This window comes from Anas acuta, chromosome 10 (assembly GCF_963932015.1).
Source record: "Anas acuta chromosome 10, bAnaAcu1.1, whole genome shotgun sequence".
In the NCBI taxonomy this organism is placed as follows: domain Eukaryota; kingdom Metazoa; phylum Chordata; class Aves; order Anseriformes; family Anatidae; genus Anas; species Anas acuta.
This window is the reverse complement of record NC_088988.1, coordinates 9419868-9439693: the sequence shown is the minus strand read 5'-3', so window position 1 is coordinate 9439693 and position 19826 is coordinate 9419868. Positions and strand designations below refer to the sequence as shown.

Genomic DNA, 19826 nt, shown 5'->3' with positions numbered 1-19826 from the left:
ATTTTTTACAGGGCTCTTGCACTGCTTCATTTGTATTTGTTTTGCTTGTAACTTTTTCTTGCTTTAAGTGAAGTGAGAAAATATATATGCATATGGAGCTGTCTGAAATCCAAGCTGTGAATTTATCGTATGCTTATGAGTTCAGTAGCCAGTGTTCAAACATACACTACTGTGAGCAGAGGAAAAGGATAAATACTTGCTTGTACGATAACTTTAATTTAAGAGAGTCTGTGATTATAATTTTTTGCAGAGCATGTTTCTCTAGATGGAGGGGAATTTTTTGTCAGACTGTACCATGATCTGTTTGATAGGTTTGATGTGGTTACTCATCTTGCTGTGCTTAAAAATGATCGGTTTAAAACTTTCCAGAAAGATTGGCCTGTTATTTCCTAGCTTCTCCTCTTCTTTTCCCAGTGGTATGTTGACATTTTACAGCCTCCTGACCTTAGTAATTTTCTGAGGTACGTATGGATGGTTGTGATGCTTTGTGATGCTTCTTGAAAAGCCCGGGAACACCTCATTCAAAGGCAACAACTTCCTCAGCCGTGGTATTGCTTTCTGCTTGTGCTTGTGCACACGCCGCCTCGTCTCCTGCAGCTGGGGAGCCCTGAGTGCCCCACAGACCTGTGCCGGCGGCTGCTCCTTCCTGCGCCTTCTGACAAACGTGAAATCCCTGTGCAAGTGGCTGAGGCACAGTGGTGCTGAGCTGCCTTACCAACGGGCTGTGGCTAGCCCCAGTGTGATAGCGGTGCAATAAAAAACACAGAAGCTGTGTCAAATACGTGTATATTCTTTACTAAAGTTTGTCTGTAAAGATTCATATACTAAAAATCGAAGCAAAACAGATGAGTATAGAAATACAGCATTGTTATCAAGTATCAAGAAACAGTTCATCCAAACAGTTTGCTTTCTCACATTAATCATGTAATAGATGAAAGGCCTGCATTCAGCTTGTTTTTAGGATTGCCATTAAAATGATGCCAGAGTTTAGGATAAAATCTAATAAGAGGGTATGAATTTCTTTAGGGTATAACTCACCTTCCATTAAATTTAGGAGACGCTGTTTATGGTGTTGTCTCTGCGGAGACATACGGTTTGGACTTGTAAGCTTTTTCTCTTGACTTCATTGGATATAACATAGTTAAAAGGATTATCAATACTAGAAAATTCTAAGTTACTCTTGCAAGGGGCCTTGCTAAGGTATCACATTGTATCTTTAATTCACAAATTTCTTTCTTTCTTTTTTTTTTTTTTTAAAAAAAAATGTTAGTTGATAATCAGTGATGTAACCCATACATTTAGTGCTAACTAAGGAAAGTGTGACAAAATAGAAGTATGTTTTGGTTGGCTTCCTCATCCCTGTGACAAAGAAGCTGGGATTATCTGGCTGGATGAGCCCTGCTGTGACCTGGGTGTAGTGGTGTGCTGACTACATGACTGTATGAAGCAGTGTACCACAAGAGGGAGCAGATGGCTATTTATTTGTCAGTAATGCTGCTACCTGCAATACTGAGAATGTCTTAACTGTGTTCAAATCAAGAAAGACTTGGATTAGTTTACTAAATTTTAGTGAAGCATTTCTGTCATGAGATAAAATGCAAGTCTCCCATTTTCATCAGAATCCTGCTTAAAATCAGCTTGTTTTTAAATATATATATTTTTTTCTTTCCACATTTAGATAGCAGAAGGGCCTGAAATCCCTGTCAGGTGTAAAGCCAAACAGCCAGAAGCATTTCCCAGAATACATAGAAAATGCAAGCATTTGTAGCAGAGTAAAGGCTTTAGAGGCTTGATTGTCAGACATTGATCTTGAGGTCTCTTCCAACCTAGAAATTCTGTGTGTGTGTGTGTGACATGAAAAGCCCTCAGCTAGTCTTTGGAAGTACAGCCAGGTTTGCTGTACAGGTGGAAGAGACAGTTTGTCAAAGAAAAAAAAAAGTCACATTTGCTTTCTAACCTATATTAATTCCCTCTTTAGTCCCTGCCAGCAGCGAGAAGTGGGCATGGTCTTATCCCAGTGCCTTACCCTGTTCTAGGCAGGTTTCCAAGAGCTGCAGGAAGACACAACTATGGAAGCATAAATAAACCTCAGCACCTTCCTTCACTTTTTATTTTCCTGTCAATGGAACTGACTGATACTCTTCTATGTTGATTTTCTTTTTTTGATTTTTCTTGGCCATAATGGTGTAGAGTTTCGTCTCTCTGATTGCAGGGTGTTTTGCATGCCACAAAACATTTTCCAGTAGTACTTTATACAGAAGAATGGTTCTGTCTGGTAAAAATGCGAATGCTGAATAATTTAGTTTAGATTCTGGCAATACTTGCCAGTATGTTTTGCAATGCAAAATGGTGAATTTTTGTTGTTTTGGGTATAGTCTATTGAAAATTTTGGAGAACTGCAAAAGATTCTGTTGTTTTAGCAAAATACATATTTACTCTTATCTGCTTAGCAAAAAATACATACTTACCTTACCCCATTGTGTGCGCATGACTCAGCAATGATATAATTCATAGAGCAGTAAGAATCATGTAATTACTTCCCATCTAAGTATTAATTATATTTGTGTCGATCTTTGGAGTGTTGAGTAATGATTACTGTTGAAAATTATTTTGTATTTATAGAAAATCTAAGTGCAGTTTTCGTAATTGGAATGACACTTCTTTTGAAACACAGTTGTATGTATACCATACTCCTTTTTACTTATCCTTCATTGGGGGTAATAAACTGAAGTCCATTTTATCAGTGTAAAAGTTAAACATTTTTTTCAGAGAAAATACCCATAAGAGATTGAATGCAGATGAGCCCGGTAACTCTGCTAACTAGTACTGGTTGAAGATCCAGCTTAGTCCTTAAATGCAGACAGGACGCCTGTGTACTGTGCAAGATTAAACTCATGCCTGCAGTTCCTTCTGTTGTTCCTGCCAGCATGCATTTGCAACTTCTATGCATTCATCAAATGAACGTGTGAGAAGTCCGGGTCTATGAGCGGAGATCAGGTTTATGAGTATCAAAATTTCAGTGAAGAGGATCGTGTCTAATAGAAAGAGTTTCTGTACAAAGTGAGAATCTCTGTTATTGTGACTGCTGAGTGCAGCATCTATTATGTACATTCCCCCTTGCTCAATTTCTAGAGGTCAAGGTCCTTTTTTTAGTTCTACAAGCTCCTAACTGAAGAATGAGATCAGTTAGTGCCTGAAAATGTAGTCGTGCGTGATGGGAATCAACACAAAGCATCTTCTGGGCTTCTAGATGCTGTCTTTCCTTAGCTACATCAAGTCCCTGTGAAGGGTGCCCAGCTCCCAGGCGTGCACACAGCTGGAGCACCACTTGATGGGTAAAGCCAATTGGTGTGTGAGGATCCGTTGCCCCCTCTTCATCGCTTGCCCATTTACAGCAGGCTTTGGTACTGGCCAGGCTTTCTGAAGGAAAAATGTGAGTATGAAAATACTCTGCTTCTTTTTGTTTGGCTCCTATGTGGTACTGCTAATCATGTTTTGCAGGCAGTGTTCTCTCTGTCTACTGAAATACAGATTTAGACAAAGAATTTTTAAGAAAACGCTTAGTTGCCAAGACATTGAATGAAATGTACTAATGGCACCTACAAAGACAACAAAATGCTCTTCTTTCTCCTTTTGCTCTAAAGCATGCAAAGTATCATAAAATCAACAAGTTAGCTTGACTGGGTAACATGTATCTACACTGAGAGGCTAATTGCAGTGTCATTGGAAATGCTTCAAAAGGCTGGATGCGCTGCTTGTCACTGCTGCTTTTTTATGGTGTATGATGCCATGGAACACTTCGAAGCACAAAGAGGGAACTTTAGGTAAACTTTCAAAATTCACTGTAAAAAATAAAAAAGCAATCCCATTACATCCCTTTTTAAAGATATAAAATAGGTAAAACTTTCAGAGGTTTTATTCTTCCATTTAAATGTGTCTTTTTTTTTCTCAGCCTGAGTTCTTCAGAAAGATGGAAGGAAAAAGCCGCTTTTATTCACATGATTTGGTTCAGAACAGTCTGATAGTCAGTAGGAGAATTTTTCAGTACTTCCACTGGAACCAGTGGGATGGGGATGTTCTGTTCGCACACCACTGTTTCGTACAGAGGAGCAGCCTCCAGAGTGAGAGACGACAAAGAGATAGATGGAATGGGCTGCTGCAAGTCCTGCAGCCTGACTGCATAATTTGCAGCCTGTCCTGTAGTCCCAGATGCTTCTTCTTCTTCCAGGCTAATGTTTATAGATATTTCATTTCCTTGACAGGGGTCCATAAGAGAATAGGGAGGGGGATCATCTGTGGGAATATACATTTGTGTTGCTCCTGGCCCCACACATTCATCGTAGCTGCAAGACAAACAAATTTTTCATTAGATTCCTGTGAAAAATGCCACAGTACATCATTTTCAGCATAACAGGGGCAGGTGAAGTGAGAAAAAAACGATCATCTGGTGTTTTGTTCCTCAGCCCACAGCCCTGCTTGCCCTTGCAATGTGAGACACTGAGAGCACCAGACTTAAAAGCACATCTCCCAGTACCTGCAGGTAATGGCAGAGGTCTCGGTGATGGCTCAGCCCCCTGTCCTTCTGTAGGAACCACAGCTGTGGTAGTGACACGCCAGGGGATGAGCCTTGCTGCTGCTTATATGGGAGCCAGGGGAGCACGCAGCTGGCACCAGTCACTGCTGGTGCAGGGGGTGCAGTCCCCATCTCTGCTCTTTGTGTCTGGCAAGGTCAGAAATGGGGGAGGCAAAAGAGGAGGTGCTGCCGTTTCTATGAAAGATAGGTATGGAGAGCTTTAGGTGGAATATCCCATCAAATCCTGTCTTCCTGACTTGCAGGTCTCTGGGACATCCTTCCTCGCTGTGCTCAGCCAGCCGTTATGTGCCGTGGGCTGTCTGGATGGCAGATCTGTGCTTGCATGGACAGCAGGATTGCTTGCTGAGGTGCAGAGCTGTGATGAATAATCTTGACAGACTCATGCTGGCCATTCTGAGACTCAGCAGACTCCTCATCATGTTCCTCTCAGATAGCAGGAAAGCAAGAAAGATTGATCTGCGGGATTTCCACGAGGAGCCAGCTCATGTCTGCCCAGGCTCTGTGCTTCTGTCGGTGGCACCAAGCGAGAGCCAGGGACCGACTGCCTCCTCGCTGCACCACAGCGCTCAGCCCTGGCTGCCCTGGGGTGAATGCAGACAGGCAGATGAGGATTGGAGCTTGGGTTGTGCAGCCTAGTGAGGCCTGAGAGGGGAAAATATTGAGCCAGGACAGAGCAGTGTGCTTTAGTGCTTGTTTTCCCATGTCCTGTGGTGCAGGAGGGGGCTGGGAATGGTCACAGCCAAGGTGAGCACCGTACTGCGCTGGTGCTGCTCAGCCCTCTGTGCAAATCGCGGTGTGGCCCCACAGGAGCCAGGCAGTGATCTGGTAGGCTTGGTTCTCAGCCAGAACTGGTGATGCTGGTTTGTTATCTGGGTGCTCCGCTACCTGGCTACCTTAGCATCAGCTGCTTGTCTGCAAAACAGAGCTGCTGCTGCCTCTGCTGTCCAACCAGCCCAGGTTTGGTGGTCTGAAGGGGCGTCCTGTGCTCTGAGCTCACTGGCTATGCAGGCAGAAGTGAGGAAGAGGCACAACATCCTGTTCCTAAATGTTGGACCTACTTTATTTATGGCTGCCTTGTTTAAAATTTTCCTGATCACGTTTAATTGGATTCTGAAGAGGACATGCGCATGTTCTGAGAGAACACACACACATAAAACCAAACAGAAAATGACCACTGGAAAAACACACAACCTTCTCCCGGTCAGCTGACCTGAAAAACAGTTCTGCTGGAGCCAGACAAATTAAGAATCCATTTCCTCAACCACAGTAACTGCAGAGCTATTAAGATCTAGGATATTTCCTGAAAGATGGGATATTTAGCATACGTCTTCCCAGTAGACTGCAGGCAGTCTTTCTGCCCCCCGTAATTGCATTACTGCCAGGCTAAACCCAAGCTAATAAACCCTACTTGCAGATTGTAAGTGACTTGTAACAGGGCAGCTCACATCAGTTGCAGAGAGCTCAAATCTGAAATCAACCATGGAGGCCCTGCTTTAGAAAAACACTTGGTCCTGTGGCACTCATTCGTACCTCTCCCTCAGACTGCTCCTGTTGGTTTTGATGGTATTGTTTCCAGTGTGGGTGATGAAAGTGGTTTTGGGGGCAGGGAGAGAAATCTTTGGGTAAGAAAGGGAAATCTTAGCACTAGGTTACTAAATAGTCTAAATATCCAGAAGTGTTTTTAAGCTACCTTGTCCACAATCTTATTTTTATGTTCGTGGGGACAATGGTTTTAAATCCGGACTTAAAATTCTCATTTCCCCACCAGAAAGAATGGTATTGCAAACCATAACTCTGCTCTGAAGACCCTAAGGTGGCTAGATACTTCAAATCTCAGCAGGTAGAAGGTTAAGTTGGTTTTATGTAGCACCTGGAAAAGATTTAAGTCAAGAGTCTACTAAGCACACTGACACTTTCAAGCAAACCTATTATTCTATTACTTCAGTCAGAGACTGAGGAGCTGATGCCCCAAACTCAATTCTTCACAAACTCAGAGTAAAGGAAGAGCCTCTCTTTGCAGAATTACTTCTTCTGAACTGCATCTTTACGTAATTTACGTTTTACTGACCTAAAGACCAATGAATTTATTTGAAATCTTTCCACCAGTTTTGAGTGACTTAATCAGGCTAATGAAGAGCACTACTGGGTCCTGTTACCATAGCAAAAGAGGGAAAAGAATTTTGGTTTTGGAAAGCCCACAGGAATGTGAGTTCCAAGGTGGAAAATCTGGCATCCCTTTTCTGAGACACCAGAGGGAAGAAGTTTGTCTGTCTCCAGATTCTGGCCCAGCCCCAGCACAAGGGAAATCTGCCACTGGCCTGAAGGAGCAATGGGCACAGTATAAACCTTCTACTTACTGCTCTTACCTGGTCATCTGCATGGTGCTGCTCGAACTAAAATGCTTGGTGCAATAAAAAGCAAAATGGCCTTCTGTGAAGAAGGCTTTTAAGCATCAAGATGTGGCTAGGAAATTACAGAGTTCAAGACCTGGCATTTTGGTGTTTTATTCTAAATATCAATATATTATTAGGGTATTTTTTCTTTTTATACGTGATAGATAAAAAATAAATCTTTTTTCTCCATACTCCCATGCAAGTAATGCTCTCCATCATCATTCTTAGCAATTGAATTCACATCCTAAAAGTTTTATAGGACAGTAAGGAACATGAATTTTCAAATAAATAACTTTTTAACACCTTCGTGGTTATATATACAAATCATGCTCTCCTTCAGAGTCTATAATATGTAAGCTTGTGCATCTGGTCTTTACCCAGTCTTTTTTTATTAGAGGATTCTAAGAATGTATTATAACAAGTAATACACAATTCCATAGGTACTCACTGTCCATGTGTGTTAATGGTTGGAAAAATCATTCCTCAAAAGATTTAAAGGATCGCTTATAAAAATTCTATTAACAATCATTTCTTGCAGTTGATTGGCAAGTACAGATGTGAGTGGTACTAGACTAAATCCTCACGGCTGTCTTAAAGAGCCATGTTTGAGAGGAAGAGGTGACTAGAGCTCTAGCAAAAAATATGATGGTAGTTACGATTTATCTGAGATTCAGTTCTGCAAAGTTATTGTACACGTAAGAAGTAACTAACGCTTGATGTTCAGTACAGCACTCACAAGGAAGATCCTTTTAAACAACAACATTTTTGGAAAGTATTACGTTACTGTAACGTAGTAATGGACCACAGGAGCTTGTTGCACTGCATCTTGTGAATATCGTCCATCTCTTTTTGAATCTTAAAAAACCTTGATTACAGTACTTGTGGTGAATTCACTTTATTATTTTTTAGTTGTGAGGAGGAAGGGGTTACTGACATGGAGATGTTTTGTTGTCTGTATTTCTTTGCCTTGTTTCCTGTCAAAATAACTTAATTGTCATCACAGACTATGCTATTGAATTTTTAAGGGGTAACTATTCTAGGAAAGGGAAGGAAGACTGGTATCTGTTAGCGCCATCATGCTGCATGTAAATACGACCCACAAAGAAAAGAATGTTACTTAAAAAATCCAGCAGATCTTCAGGCTGACCTTGTTGGCTCAGAATGTTTGGAGGCAGTGAAATAACTTCATGAATTTGTCAGGTCTCATTGCAGTAAGAATTAGGATGGCTTTGTTGCTAAGGAAACACAAAAGAGCTTATTTAACTAGCTGTCATTCATAAATTATGACCTACTCTCTGGAGAAAGAAGGAGTTTCTACTTACGGAATTTTTTGAGTTGCAGACAGTAGCTAGTGAATAAAAGACAAATCTGGGGAATGAAAAATTCTTCTGTGTGAAATGGATGTCTTTTTGTTTACTTCATTCATCTGGTATATGTTGTGAGTCCATGAAAATTGCTCCTGCATTGTTTCCATTTTATTGATGACCTACTGTCTTTTAATAATGGTAAACACTAATCTTTTCCTGGAAAATGCATGTGCTGACAGGTTTAAACTGTGATAAAACACCACAAAGGATGTTTATGTGATGATGTTGCCTGAGAAAGAAAAGCTGAAATTAGAACAAATGTTCTGTAACTATTTAAAGGAGAATCAAAGGGATGTGTTGGATGTGTTCGATAACAATGTAAGTAGTTCAACAGATGATGCTATCTCTGATCCTGCAATCTGCCAACAGCTGCGTTTGGAGGACAGTAGCTTGGAAATGTCAGTGTGTTTTCTTAGATGATACTTGTATGCTTTGGTTATCTGTAACTACCAAGAGAAAACATTACCATTTTAGCAGAACTGCTCTTACAGTGACAGATGTCATGAGGCAGCACATTTTCTTAGGTTTATTTTTGATATCAGCAGTTTCCATTAGAGATATTAGGTGCATTTGCTAACTGTATTTTAACTTCTGCATGCTTTGTTAGTGATTTATTGAATGTTAGTTTAATATTTTCATGCAGTAGTGATCCATTCGTGTTACTCTGTCTCAGTCATTCACTTTCAATTCTTGAACAGTGACTTAGGATGAAGAGCCAAAGTGTATTTCTGTGTTACAAAAAGTACCCCAAACTGTTGGAGCTTAGTAATTAGTAGAATGATAGTGCAAGAATAAGCCAGTGTAGTTAAGTAGCACCTCCTGTTTCTGTCCTCCTAGTTACTGTGTTCATATGAAATAAAAACCCATCTGTCTCTGGGCCCGGGTAACATGAGAATTTTTACTATGGCTGATCCCAGATTCTGGTGGTGAGGGGTAACAGGCACGTAACACTCACAGATGACAGACTGCCGTGTCAGGCAGGGCCCTGATGGAATGATCCAATAAAGTCACTGGAGTTTTTTTCTGGGAAGGTTTTGTCAAAAAAAAAAAAAAGTTTTACATTATGTATGAAATGTGGTTATTTTAAAAAGGGGACTTTTATACAATTAAGCTATGGGCACTGTAATAATGATCAGTGAAGACAAATTTGTTTTAAAATAATCTCTTATAGCCTCCTGTACTGTGGAGTTAAGCCACAAATACATTTCTAAACAATAGTACTCATTTTTGTACGTCAGCAGAAGTGCTTAGAACCTGCTGATATTTGGGAATGTTTGCCACGTGATTTGTTTTAGGATCATATTCCTAAAAAGGGCTTTGTTTTAATTATTCTAGGAAAGATTTCTGAGCAGGTAAAGGAAACGCTGCCTGCGATATGGAACAGAAAGTGTAACTAGTGGGAAACTAGAGAAAAATACTCTTTTTTTCAGTACTGGTGTAAGAGCTTTAAGTATTGTGGCACAGTAAGTTTCTGGTTAGAAATACTTGGTGCTTATCTTTCATCAGGGTTTTCTGCCTTCAGTGCTGCAGGGTGTTTGGAGGCAGCAATAGTTTGCACTTCCAGAGTGAAACTGGGACAGGTGTAGAGAAGGGCTGGTCAGATGATACAGTGGCCCACCAGGTATGTTTGATGACAGAAAGCTAAAAACACTTTGTGCCACAGCCTCATGACATGCAGGCTGAGGTGCGAGATGATTTTTGACTACAAATACAACAAGCAAGTTAACTGAAAGAAAGGCACGGGCATTTTTGAGGAAGGGAAATGACACAAAAGGAAACTCATAACATGTCCATAAACAAATTTAAGCTGGAAATACGTTTGCCATAATAGTTAAAATTAGGTCTGTCTGTAGGTATTCTGGAATGAGTGTAATGGGGAAAAAGATCCCCGCAGCCTGTGTTAGGGGCTAGCTGACTGACTGTAAAGAGTGGTTACTTGCAGCAGCAGGGACGGGGCTGTGTAACTGCAGAAGATCCTTTTGAGCCTACGTTCCTCTGATGGTAGTGGCTACCTGGAGGATGATTGGTAGCAGGGAAGTGAGGTGAAAGCGGTTGGAGGAAGAAAACTGCCAACACAGCAGGTATAAATTGATGGAGCTGCCCTTGTCTGGTGGCATGCTCATGAGCTGAGCACCTAGCCAGGGCAGGGCTGCTTTTACAGAGCTCCCAAAGGCATCTGCAGGACTAGTGCAGGCACAATGGTTGGGATGAGGCTTGCACACTGACCTCTCAGGGTCACCTGGTGGGCCTTGAAATGTGTCATAAAAATCTCTCCACAGCAAATTGCGACCAACTAATCAAAAAGCAATTACCTTGTTTCTGTATCTAATATTAGCTAGGAAGAGCACTAACTAGAATGTGAAAGGAAGGGGTTTTTTGGGTCTCATTCAAAAATTGGAGATGAAAGAACCGAGTTTTATCTTATGTCATGATTGCCAGTGGATTTCATCGTGTCGTATTTCCAGTGATATTTTTTAGTTTACTGACTGTGAGGGGTGTGAAAAGCGGCCTTGGCAAGGGAATACAGCCCAACATAGCAAGTTTTTTGTGCTCGTTTACTGCAAACCTAATTATTTCAAGAAAATCTCTGGAAGTTGGTTCAAGCTTTCTTGTCTCAGGTACGGCTGACTTGCTTCCTCAGGAATTGGAGATGGATGCCTTAGGAAAGAAAGTAGCAAGTAGCAGAAGTAGTTTTTTGTTTGTTTTTGTGTGTGTGTGGTTTTTTTTTTTTTTTGACTTCATATTCTGAGGAAAACTAAGGTCTGTCTTGAAGATGTCAACATTTTTTTTTTGCTAGTTTAAAGTAATTTTAAATGGATTTGCCAGTTAAACAATGATGAATGGACAGACGTGTTAAGAGTGCTGGAATTTATTAAGCCTGCATAACACACTTCTCTTTAGAAGTGATCCTATCTATAGATTGGGCAAGATGATCAGATGTGGTGTAGTAAGCTTATTTTTAAATGGAACAAAAGCCAACCAAATAACAAAGGGGAGAAAAAAAAGTGTTCTAGTGTGCATACTAGGATAATGAGTGACTAACAAGTTTTATCACAGCATGCGCTACAGGACACATTTCAGTGTGAAATATGGAGAGGACTTGTGTAGCTTCCATTAAAGCTATTCCTGAAGCTAAATCCCTCCATCTTGCTCAAGAGTCTTTCCTCGGTGCTATTACTGTATTAGACAGTCATGAGTCACAGATGAAAAAGGTGAGAGCCTTGGTTGCCTAAAGCTTTGTACATACCATTACTAGCTGATCTCTAGGGAGTGAAAAAGCACTTAGTCAAGTAGGGTGAAGTGCTTCTCCTCTGGCCAAAAGGTGAGAGGTTGATAAAATTGCTTACCTGAAGGGAACCTCAAATCTCCTCGTTGTTAGAATTTCAGTGACTCATCAAGAAAATGCAGATATTCTTAATTTTCTTGATCCTTGATTGGTATTGTATTTCAAGCCACTTAAAACATGGAAGCTAAAATTATTTTTAAACAACTTTCTTGATACATGTATATAACTATAATTAGGAAAGCTCGTTACAAGTATGTTGCACTGACTGGGCACAGTGAGCACGAGCACAAGCTCTATAAAGCTGTTATCCCCAGCAGCTTCTCAAAGAAGTGTTTAGAATGTATAAGATAATGATTTGGTAAGGTGGTAAAATTTCTACTGAAATCAACTCAGAAAGTATGGTTTTAGTAAAATTGGTACATTGAAGAATGCTTACCTCTGCAGCACCTGCTGTGCAGCGATGTAATGCTGCTGCCTCTTGCAGACCATGGTTAAAACCCCTTGCTTTCACTCACTGAAATCTTTCACTCCAAATGCACGTTGAGAGGTACTTGCCAAGGGAGTTGCCTCCCTTGCTGCTCTTCATCTCTTGCTCTTGTTTATGCTACAGTTGGGTTACTAGCTTTGGGGTATGCTAGCTTAGCTTTAAATTACATCTCGCACTGCATGAATTAGAAGTAGGAATTCCATTAACTTAGTCAGCGCTACATTTCATTAAACCTACTCTTCAAAACGCTGTAATCCGTAATAGGACTGATCCTGGGGACTTAATATTTTAAATGCACAAGGTCAAGCATGTCTTGTTTATTGTTTATGCTTCAAGGCCACATCTGACAGCCAGTTCCTGCTGTTAGGACCCATCAGTCCAAATATTCTCCACAGCTCTCCTAATGCCCTACTAATTAGAAAATACACACAGGAGTTTTATGCCATGGAGGGCTGTGTGAAGACTGCTGTACAGAAATCTACCAGGCTTTTGCATAATACAATGTATTCATGTAGTGCTTTTCTGAGGAGAAAGTTACAATGGGATGTGAAATGTATTAATAGTAAGTTTAAATGTCTTCTTACATAGCTTTGCTTTCAGCCATCTGCTAAGCTCTACTTTTCCTGAAGTTTTCTCCGAATTGTGTTGCTAAGATGTAAAATCTAATAAGATTTTGATGATTTGCCAAAAGTACTTTTTTTTTTTTTCTAAAACATTTAACTATGGTAGCAGTAAGAAAGTGGAAAGAATCATTAACAATAAAAGTCATCTTTACTTGTGACCTGTGATGCACAGTTGTCAAGTGATGGGATGAGCAGTGTTTGCTCTCTGTATCCAGAGCCAGGTCTTGGTCCCTCAGCTCAGCGATGAACCTTGAGGAGGCAGTGGTTTGGGGGCACCTTGCTTTTTCTCTGATCCTAGTATTGATGGCCCAGAATAGTTTTGTAGAACAAGGTGAGGCACAAGACAGTTGGCTTCTGCCAGGCTTATGACAGAATTAGTTGGAGAATTCACAGGGAAGCAGAGATCATCCAGTGCTATCCTGTACCACTCATGTATGTGCTTCCAAACAGAAAACCCCACAGAGATGGAAAATCCAGCTTTGGGCCTCTTCCAGGGTGGAAATGAAGCAACCTTTGGTGCAATCTTTTGAGACCCGTGTGTTAAAGAAGTATGTTCTCAGAGCTTGTTCACAGAAATCTGGGCTTGTTCTCAGAAATCTGGCCAAATGCCCACTCAAGTTGTTGCTTGGGCGTCAGCTGGTTTACTTTTATTAGTAAAGACTTGTGGGTGTGGGTCCAAAAACTAGTGTAAATTTGTAAGTGGATTTCTGTGAAGTTCTACAAATTTAGATGCCAGCCTCAGAATAATTTTTCACATGTGAGCTTTCTGCTAAAATATTTACACCATCTCTAAAAGCCTGTTTAGTGTCTGGTATGGCTTTGCAATACATAAAAGGGTGCTTGTAGAACATGTACAGAACAGAGGAAACACAAGGTCTATGTATCTTACATTCATACTGCTGAGGTGCTCCTGAAGAGCTCTTCTTAAGGCCTGCTTCATATGCTAGTCACCTAGTGCTTGTGTCCTTGCTACCTGCTTTCCCTGTTCTGGTGATCCCAGAAGCGCTCAGGAAAGTTTTCATAGCCACTTTTTGTGACCTTGTTAAAGCAAGAACAGAAAAAAGTTTCTCCTCTTCTCTCCATATTGGCTATGCGCGCATGCAGTCAGAGAAGGGCTTGGTCTTATGTGCATAGGTTTAACTTAAAATAGAGTCTGCTTAAAAGAAAGAAAAAAAAGCTGACCAGCCATTATTTGCTGTTTGTAAGATACAGCAGTACAGAAAGCCTGGAGTAATGTTCTGTTTAACGCTATTTCTCCTTCTTTGGAGGGAATAACTGAATTCCTTCATGTATTAACTCAAGGTGCACAGGGTACGCAGGGTATAGAGATGGCCTGAAGAGCGCCTTTTGTCACTCAAGAGGGCAGTTCTTGTATCCTATAAATGCATGAAATCAGTCATAAATACGGAAGGGGATGCTATATAAGTTCTGGAATAACTCTGGAACGAGCTTCTTCTGGTTGTGTTGCTCCTCCAGGCAATTGCAGTTGCCTGATATTTAAAGGACACTCCTCTCCAAAAATGCTACCAATTCAGGCAACTATGGCTCCACAGTGAAGGTGTGGGTTAAACAGCTAAAAAGGTAGCTTTCCTCCTTCACAAAATACTGTTTTAAAATGAAGAATCCCAAACTAGGAGGTTAAGTACCATTACTAGGCGTGTCAGAAGAGTGTGTTTACTTCAGTTCTGCTTCCTGAGAAGAGGGACTTGCTGGAAATTATGAAGAGGTTTAGAGAGATTTTGTGCATTTTTACTGGTTTTTAGTCTTATCTGAGCTGTCTTAAGGCCAGTAGTAAATGTAACTTAAAAGTTTAAATCTCTTTTAAAATGTGTTTTATTAAGAGCTATTTTTATTTTTGTGTGGCATGTGGGGCTCATTAGATTGTCAAATCACGGCTGTTAGCTTTGCACTCGTAAATGACAGGTAAGAGATGATGGAGATGGTTTTACATAGTAATTTGTGGATGCAATCTGTAACGTTTCAGCATATGTGAGTATCTGAATTCTAGGCATATTGGATTTACTTTTTTTACTTTTTGCAATTAAATTATGTTGATGATGATTTTTCTGGTTTCTGGATTACTAATTAGATACCTAGACTTTTTCTGTGCACGTGTATAGCAGTGCACTGTAGGCAGAAACTCTGCTGAGCAGGCTGACTCCTGCTCTCACGTGGTTATACTTTTAACTGTGTGTGAAGAACAACAGAAAAAAAAAAAAAGAAGTGCATTTCATGATGGTTGCTTATTTGAAAATCATTTTCTGCAAGCGTTATGGAATTGAGAGTGGGTAGTGGTATTTGGAGAAGAAGAAAAATTAAAGGGCTTCTGCATCCATGCAGGCAGTGAAATAAAGCTGCTGAGAGGAATATCACTTGCATGCAACAGGAGCAAATACTCCTTACTTGGAAACTTGTCTACGTGGTTCAATTTTGTTTTGATTCTGAGGGAGTATAAATCTGAAGTCTCCTTTAACCTGGTGATAGTAAAATGTGGGTTGGGCACTACTCTGATGGACACCAACTGAGGCACTCCTTGTTCTTGGAGGCAGTAACTGTGTAGTTAAAAACCACGGCTGGAGATCTCTACTTGGAAAAAAAAAAAATTTTTTCCTGAAGTAGTGAACCTTTGACTTTCAAAATAATTTCTTCAAAAAACATTAATAGTCTGTTTGTATCTAGCATCTGTATGATCTGTGTTTTTGTAGTGGATTTAGGTCTAGCAATTTTAGTTTCCTTCTCAACAGGCTTTTCAAGTACAGGTCTATAAAACACAGAATCTCAGAAGAGCGCTTACCGTGGAGGTGAGTCGGGATACATGATATTGACCTGAGAAAGCGTATCCAGATAGGAACCAAAATCAAAAGCTGGGGGGAACTCCTCCATGCAGGTGGATCTCAGCTCCCCAAAAGAGCCACCATAAGAGAAGCCATCCGGAGCTGGAAAACAAGCAGATAATTCTTGCTTTTTTCCCCTACATGATGGATTCTCTGAGACAGTGTCATGTCAGTGTTTATAACACATCCGTAAATCAGAAAATAAAACCTATCTGAGGCAGAATTGCTGTTACTCTGAGCAATCAACTTTCACAGGACATTTCTGTTCCTTTTAGAGCAAGCCTCTGTTACCTGTGGGTGAATGGCAGCGTTTTGGGTTGTGGCACAGGGACCGTGTATTTAGCACTATCCTAAGAGACGCTGGTGTCTAAAGTTCTTGTTGTGCCTTGAAGGAGTGTAAGCCGCATGCAACTTCAAGCACTGGCAAGATTGCTGAATTTGCCAGGAGCTGTGTACATCGTAGCCTGGCCAGTGCTGTGATGCTGTTTAAAAGCAGGCTTAGGTGTTTGATTGTAAGTATACCTGTCTTAAGGAAGTGCTGTTCTTATTAAAAATGCTCACAGAAAAAGAGGAAAAAATGGCAAATAGTAGAAAAAACTATCCTGCTACCTGACCCAGGGATTTCTTAATACTTTCACACAAGAGTGTCATAGCTCTAGAAATGCCAAGCAGCTAGTGCTATTGTGTGCGCATCTGTGATGATGCTTAATGTGTGACAGCCAACATCAATTTCTGTTAGAATGTCCTGAATTGTGGAAATAAGGCAATTCCCAAATCCCCCACTCATTTGTATACAGCGAGCCTTCCTCTTCCGTCAGTGCTTTAAAATGGCACCTGGAGACAGGGCCAACTTCTCAAGTGCCATCAGAGCAGCGCTTCTTGAGCAGAGTGCAAAGGGCAGGACTCGCTCCTGCCGTCCTTGGGCTGGCTTTTCCTCCTTCTGGCAATTTTCGCCTCTGCCAATTTATGCTCGAGGAATTCTACTGGGGCTAATCGAGTCTATCACGCACTGTGCATTCCTTTTGCTTGACAAATGAAGGGAGCCAGCTTCACAGCGATTCCCGCTGATCCCATTCTGGCCAGGGGACGCGTGCTGAGACACTAGCATGGTGTGTGCTAATGGAAAATTGTCTTTTAGGCAGACTGGCAGAATTTAGTTTAAGATTATTCTTTTGAATATCTCTGAAAATGTCACCATGCTTTTCTTTTTTTCATTTCTGTGGTATTGTTATTTCTAAGAAGCAGTTTGAAAATGGTCCTTTACCTTTTGGCCTGACTTCAGGGACTTTAAAGGTGGTGAAATTAACATAGCAGCAAATTTAAATGTAGTGATTGGATCCCAGTGTTCGGTATGTTGTCATGCCAAAATATTGCTGCTCATGAGTAAAACTAACTCCACTTTGTGTTTAACTATTTAATCCCAAGTTTAGATGCTGAAAAATAGGACAAAAAGATGTTACAAAAATAGTAGAGTTGTGGGGATTCTTTTTTATTTGTTTGCTTCCTCTCCCCAGTATGTTACTGTTGGAGTTGGCATTTCACTTCTTTTGGGGTTTAAACTTCAGTCTCAAAACACAGACATTACTCATATATCTGGGTAAATATTTCTGAAAAAAGTAAAAAGAAAAAAAAATAATAATTCCTGACTTTGGGTGGACATACTGATCCTAGAAAATGTTTCTTTTAGAAACGAAAAAGCCTGCTCTGAGTCCCATTGAGTTCAGTGGAAAGTTGATTTACCCCAGTGAAATCAAGATCTGATGCAATGCATTTTAAAACAGCATGGTATTGTTGTCTTCTCTATGTAAAGAAGAAAATTAAAAGATATGCAAATAAGAGTGCTTATAATGTGCTGCAGATAGAAGAGCAAAGCCATAGATAATAAAAACTGTTGAGGCTCCACTCGTGAATCCATTTACCTTTTTTTTTTTTTTTTTTTTTTTTACTAGCTGAATGCTTACAAAGTAACTTCTTGTAACTCTTTTCTCTTAAATATAGAAAAATCTGATTCTGTCGTTTTCTTGACTCTGGTTTAACTTCAGTCAGCAAACCCCACATGGGTCCAAAATACAAAATTGCACTTTCATATTCCCAAATCCTCTTTGAAGTATGGAGGATTTTTGTTGTGGAAAAAAAAAGTCTTATTTAATAGTAAACAAGTCTCTTTAATGATGATGGCAATTGTCTGTGTAATGATATTTTGATGCTCTGTTCTCTTTATACTCAGATTGAACTTCTGTGGTAAGAAAGGAGGTAATTGTCAAGTCACTGGTGTAGCTTGGTGCACATTGCACAAGTGAGGGAGTACTGGCTTTCCAAAAAAGCAAAATTACGTTATATTTTGTACCAAGGCTGTAAAGGGATATGAAAATAAACTCTCAGGAGTCCAGTGATGGAGAAAAAATCATGCAGTGTATCAAGGAAAAATATGCTGTTTAAGAAATGCTGTTGGCATTGGCCTCGTTCATGTTAACCGGCAGCTGGGGGGCTTGTGCTGCATCAGTTGAGGGCCAGCACAAAGATGGTACTGGACTGCAAAGCTGCCTGGCACCTGCTCCTCACAACTGTTTACTCACTTTTTTTTATCCCTTCCAAAGTGAATCATAGAATCATAGAATATCCTGAGATGGAAGGGACCCTTAAGGATCATCAAGTCCAACTCTTGACACCGCACAGGTCTACCCAAAAGTTCAGACCATGTGACTAAGTGCACAGTCCAATCTCTTCTTAAATTCAGTCAGGCTCGGTGCAGTGACCACTTCCCTGGGGAGCCTGTTCCAGTGTGCAACCACCCTCTCTGTGAAGAACTTCCTCCTGATGTCAAGCCTAAATTTCCCCTGCCTCAGCTTAACCCCGTTCCCGCGGGTCCTGTCACTGGTGTTAATGGAGAAAAGGTCTCCTGCCTCTCGACACCCCCTTACGAGGAAGTTGTAGACTGCAATGAGGTCTCCCCTCAGCCTCCTCTTCTCCAGGCTGAACAGGCCCAGTGCCCTCAGCCGTTCCTCGTACGTCTTCCCCTCCAGGCCTTTCACCATCTTCGTAGCCCTCCTCTGGACACTCTCCAACAGTTTCATGTCCTTTTTATACTGTGGTGCCCAGAACTGCACACAGTACTCGAGGTGAGGCCGCACCAGCGCAGAGTAGAGCGGGACAATCACCTCCCTCGACCTACTAGCGATGCCGTGCTTGATGCACCCCAGGACACGGTTGGCCCTCCTGGCTGCCAGGGCACACTGCTGGCTCATATTCAACTTGCTGTCTACCACGACCCCCAGATCCCTCTCTTCTAGGCTGCTCTCCAGCGTCTCATCGCCCAGTCTGTACGTGCAGCCAGGGTTTCCCCGTCCCAGGTGCAGGAGCCGGCACTTGCTCTTATTGAACTTCATGCGGTTGGCGATCGCCCAGCTCTCCAACCTATCCAGATCCCTCTGCAAGGCCTTTCCACCCTCATTCGAGTCCACAACTCCTCCAAGTTTGGTGTCATCAGCAAACTTGATCAAAATACCTTCTATTCCTACATCCAGATCGTTTATAAAAATATTGAAAAGTACCGGCCCTAAAATGGAGCCTTGAGGGACCCCACTGGTGACCGCCCGCCAGCCTGACGCAGCCCCATTCACCATAACCCTTTGGGCCCTGCCCGTTAGCCAATTGCTCACCCATCGTATGATGTTTTTATTTAGCTGTATGGTGGACATTTTGTCCAGTAGGATCCTATGGGAAACCATGTCAAAAGCCTTGCTGAAGTCCAAAAAAATCACATCAGCTGGTTTCCCTTGGTCCACCATACGGGTGATCTTATCATAAAAGGAAATCAGGTTAGTTAGGCAGGACCTACCCTTCACAAACCCATGCTGGCTGGGACCAATGACTGCTTTGTCCCCCAGGTGCGCCTCAATAAGTTCGAGAACCATCTTCTCCATGATTTTACCAGGCACTGACGTGAGACTGACAGGCCTGTAATTGCTAGGGTCTTCTTTCTGACCCTTCTTGAAAATCGGCACAACATTTGCCAGCTTCCAGTCTACCGGGACCTCTCCAGATTCCCAGGATCGTTGAAAAATAATTGAGAGAGGTTCCGCGATGACGTCCGCCAGCTCTTTCAGCACCCGGGGATGAATCCCATCCGGACCCATGAACTTGTAGGGATCCAGGTGGAGTAGCAAATCCTGCACACGTTCAGGGTCGGTTGGGAGTTTGTCATCCCCACCGTCCTGGTCATCCAGCTCAGGGCACCCTGGG

The 19826-nt window shown here is 41.5% G+C and overlaps 1 protein-coding gene across 1 annotated transcript in view; it reads right to left on the bottom strand.

Annotated features, from left to right (window-relative positions):
• Window positions 1–779: 779 nt before the first annotated feature.
• Window positions 780–19826, bottom strand: part of BEAN1 (brain expressed associated with NEDD4 1) — a 54821-nt gene continuing 35774 nt past the window's right edge. Inside the window, exons 5-6 of the mRNA XM_068693733.1 lie at window positions 15545–15686; window positions 780–4343 (exon numbers count right to left, since the gene is read on the bottom strand). Of these exons, the coding sequence (XP_068549834.1) occupies window positions 3995–4343; window positions 15545–15686 (491 nt within the window). The 3' untranslated portion in view covers window positions 780–3994. The remainder of the gene's footprint in view (window positions 4344–15544; window positions 15687–19826) is intronic.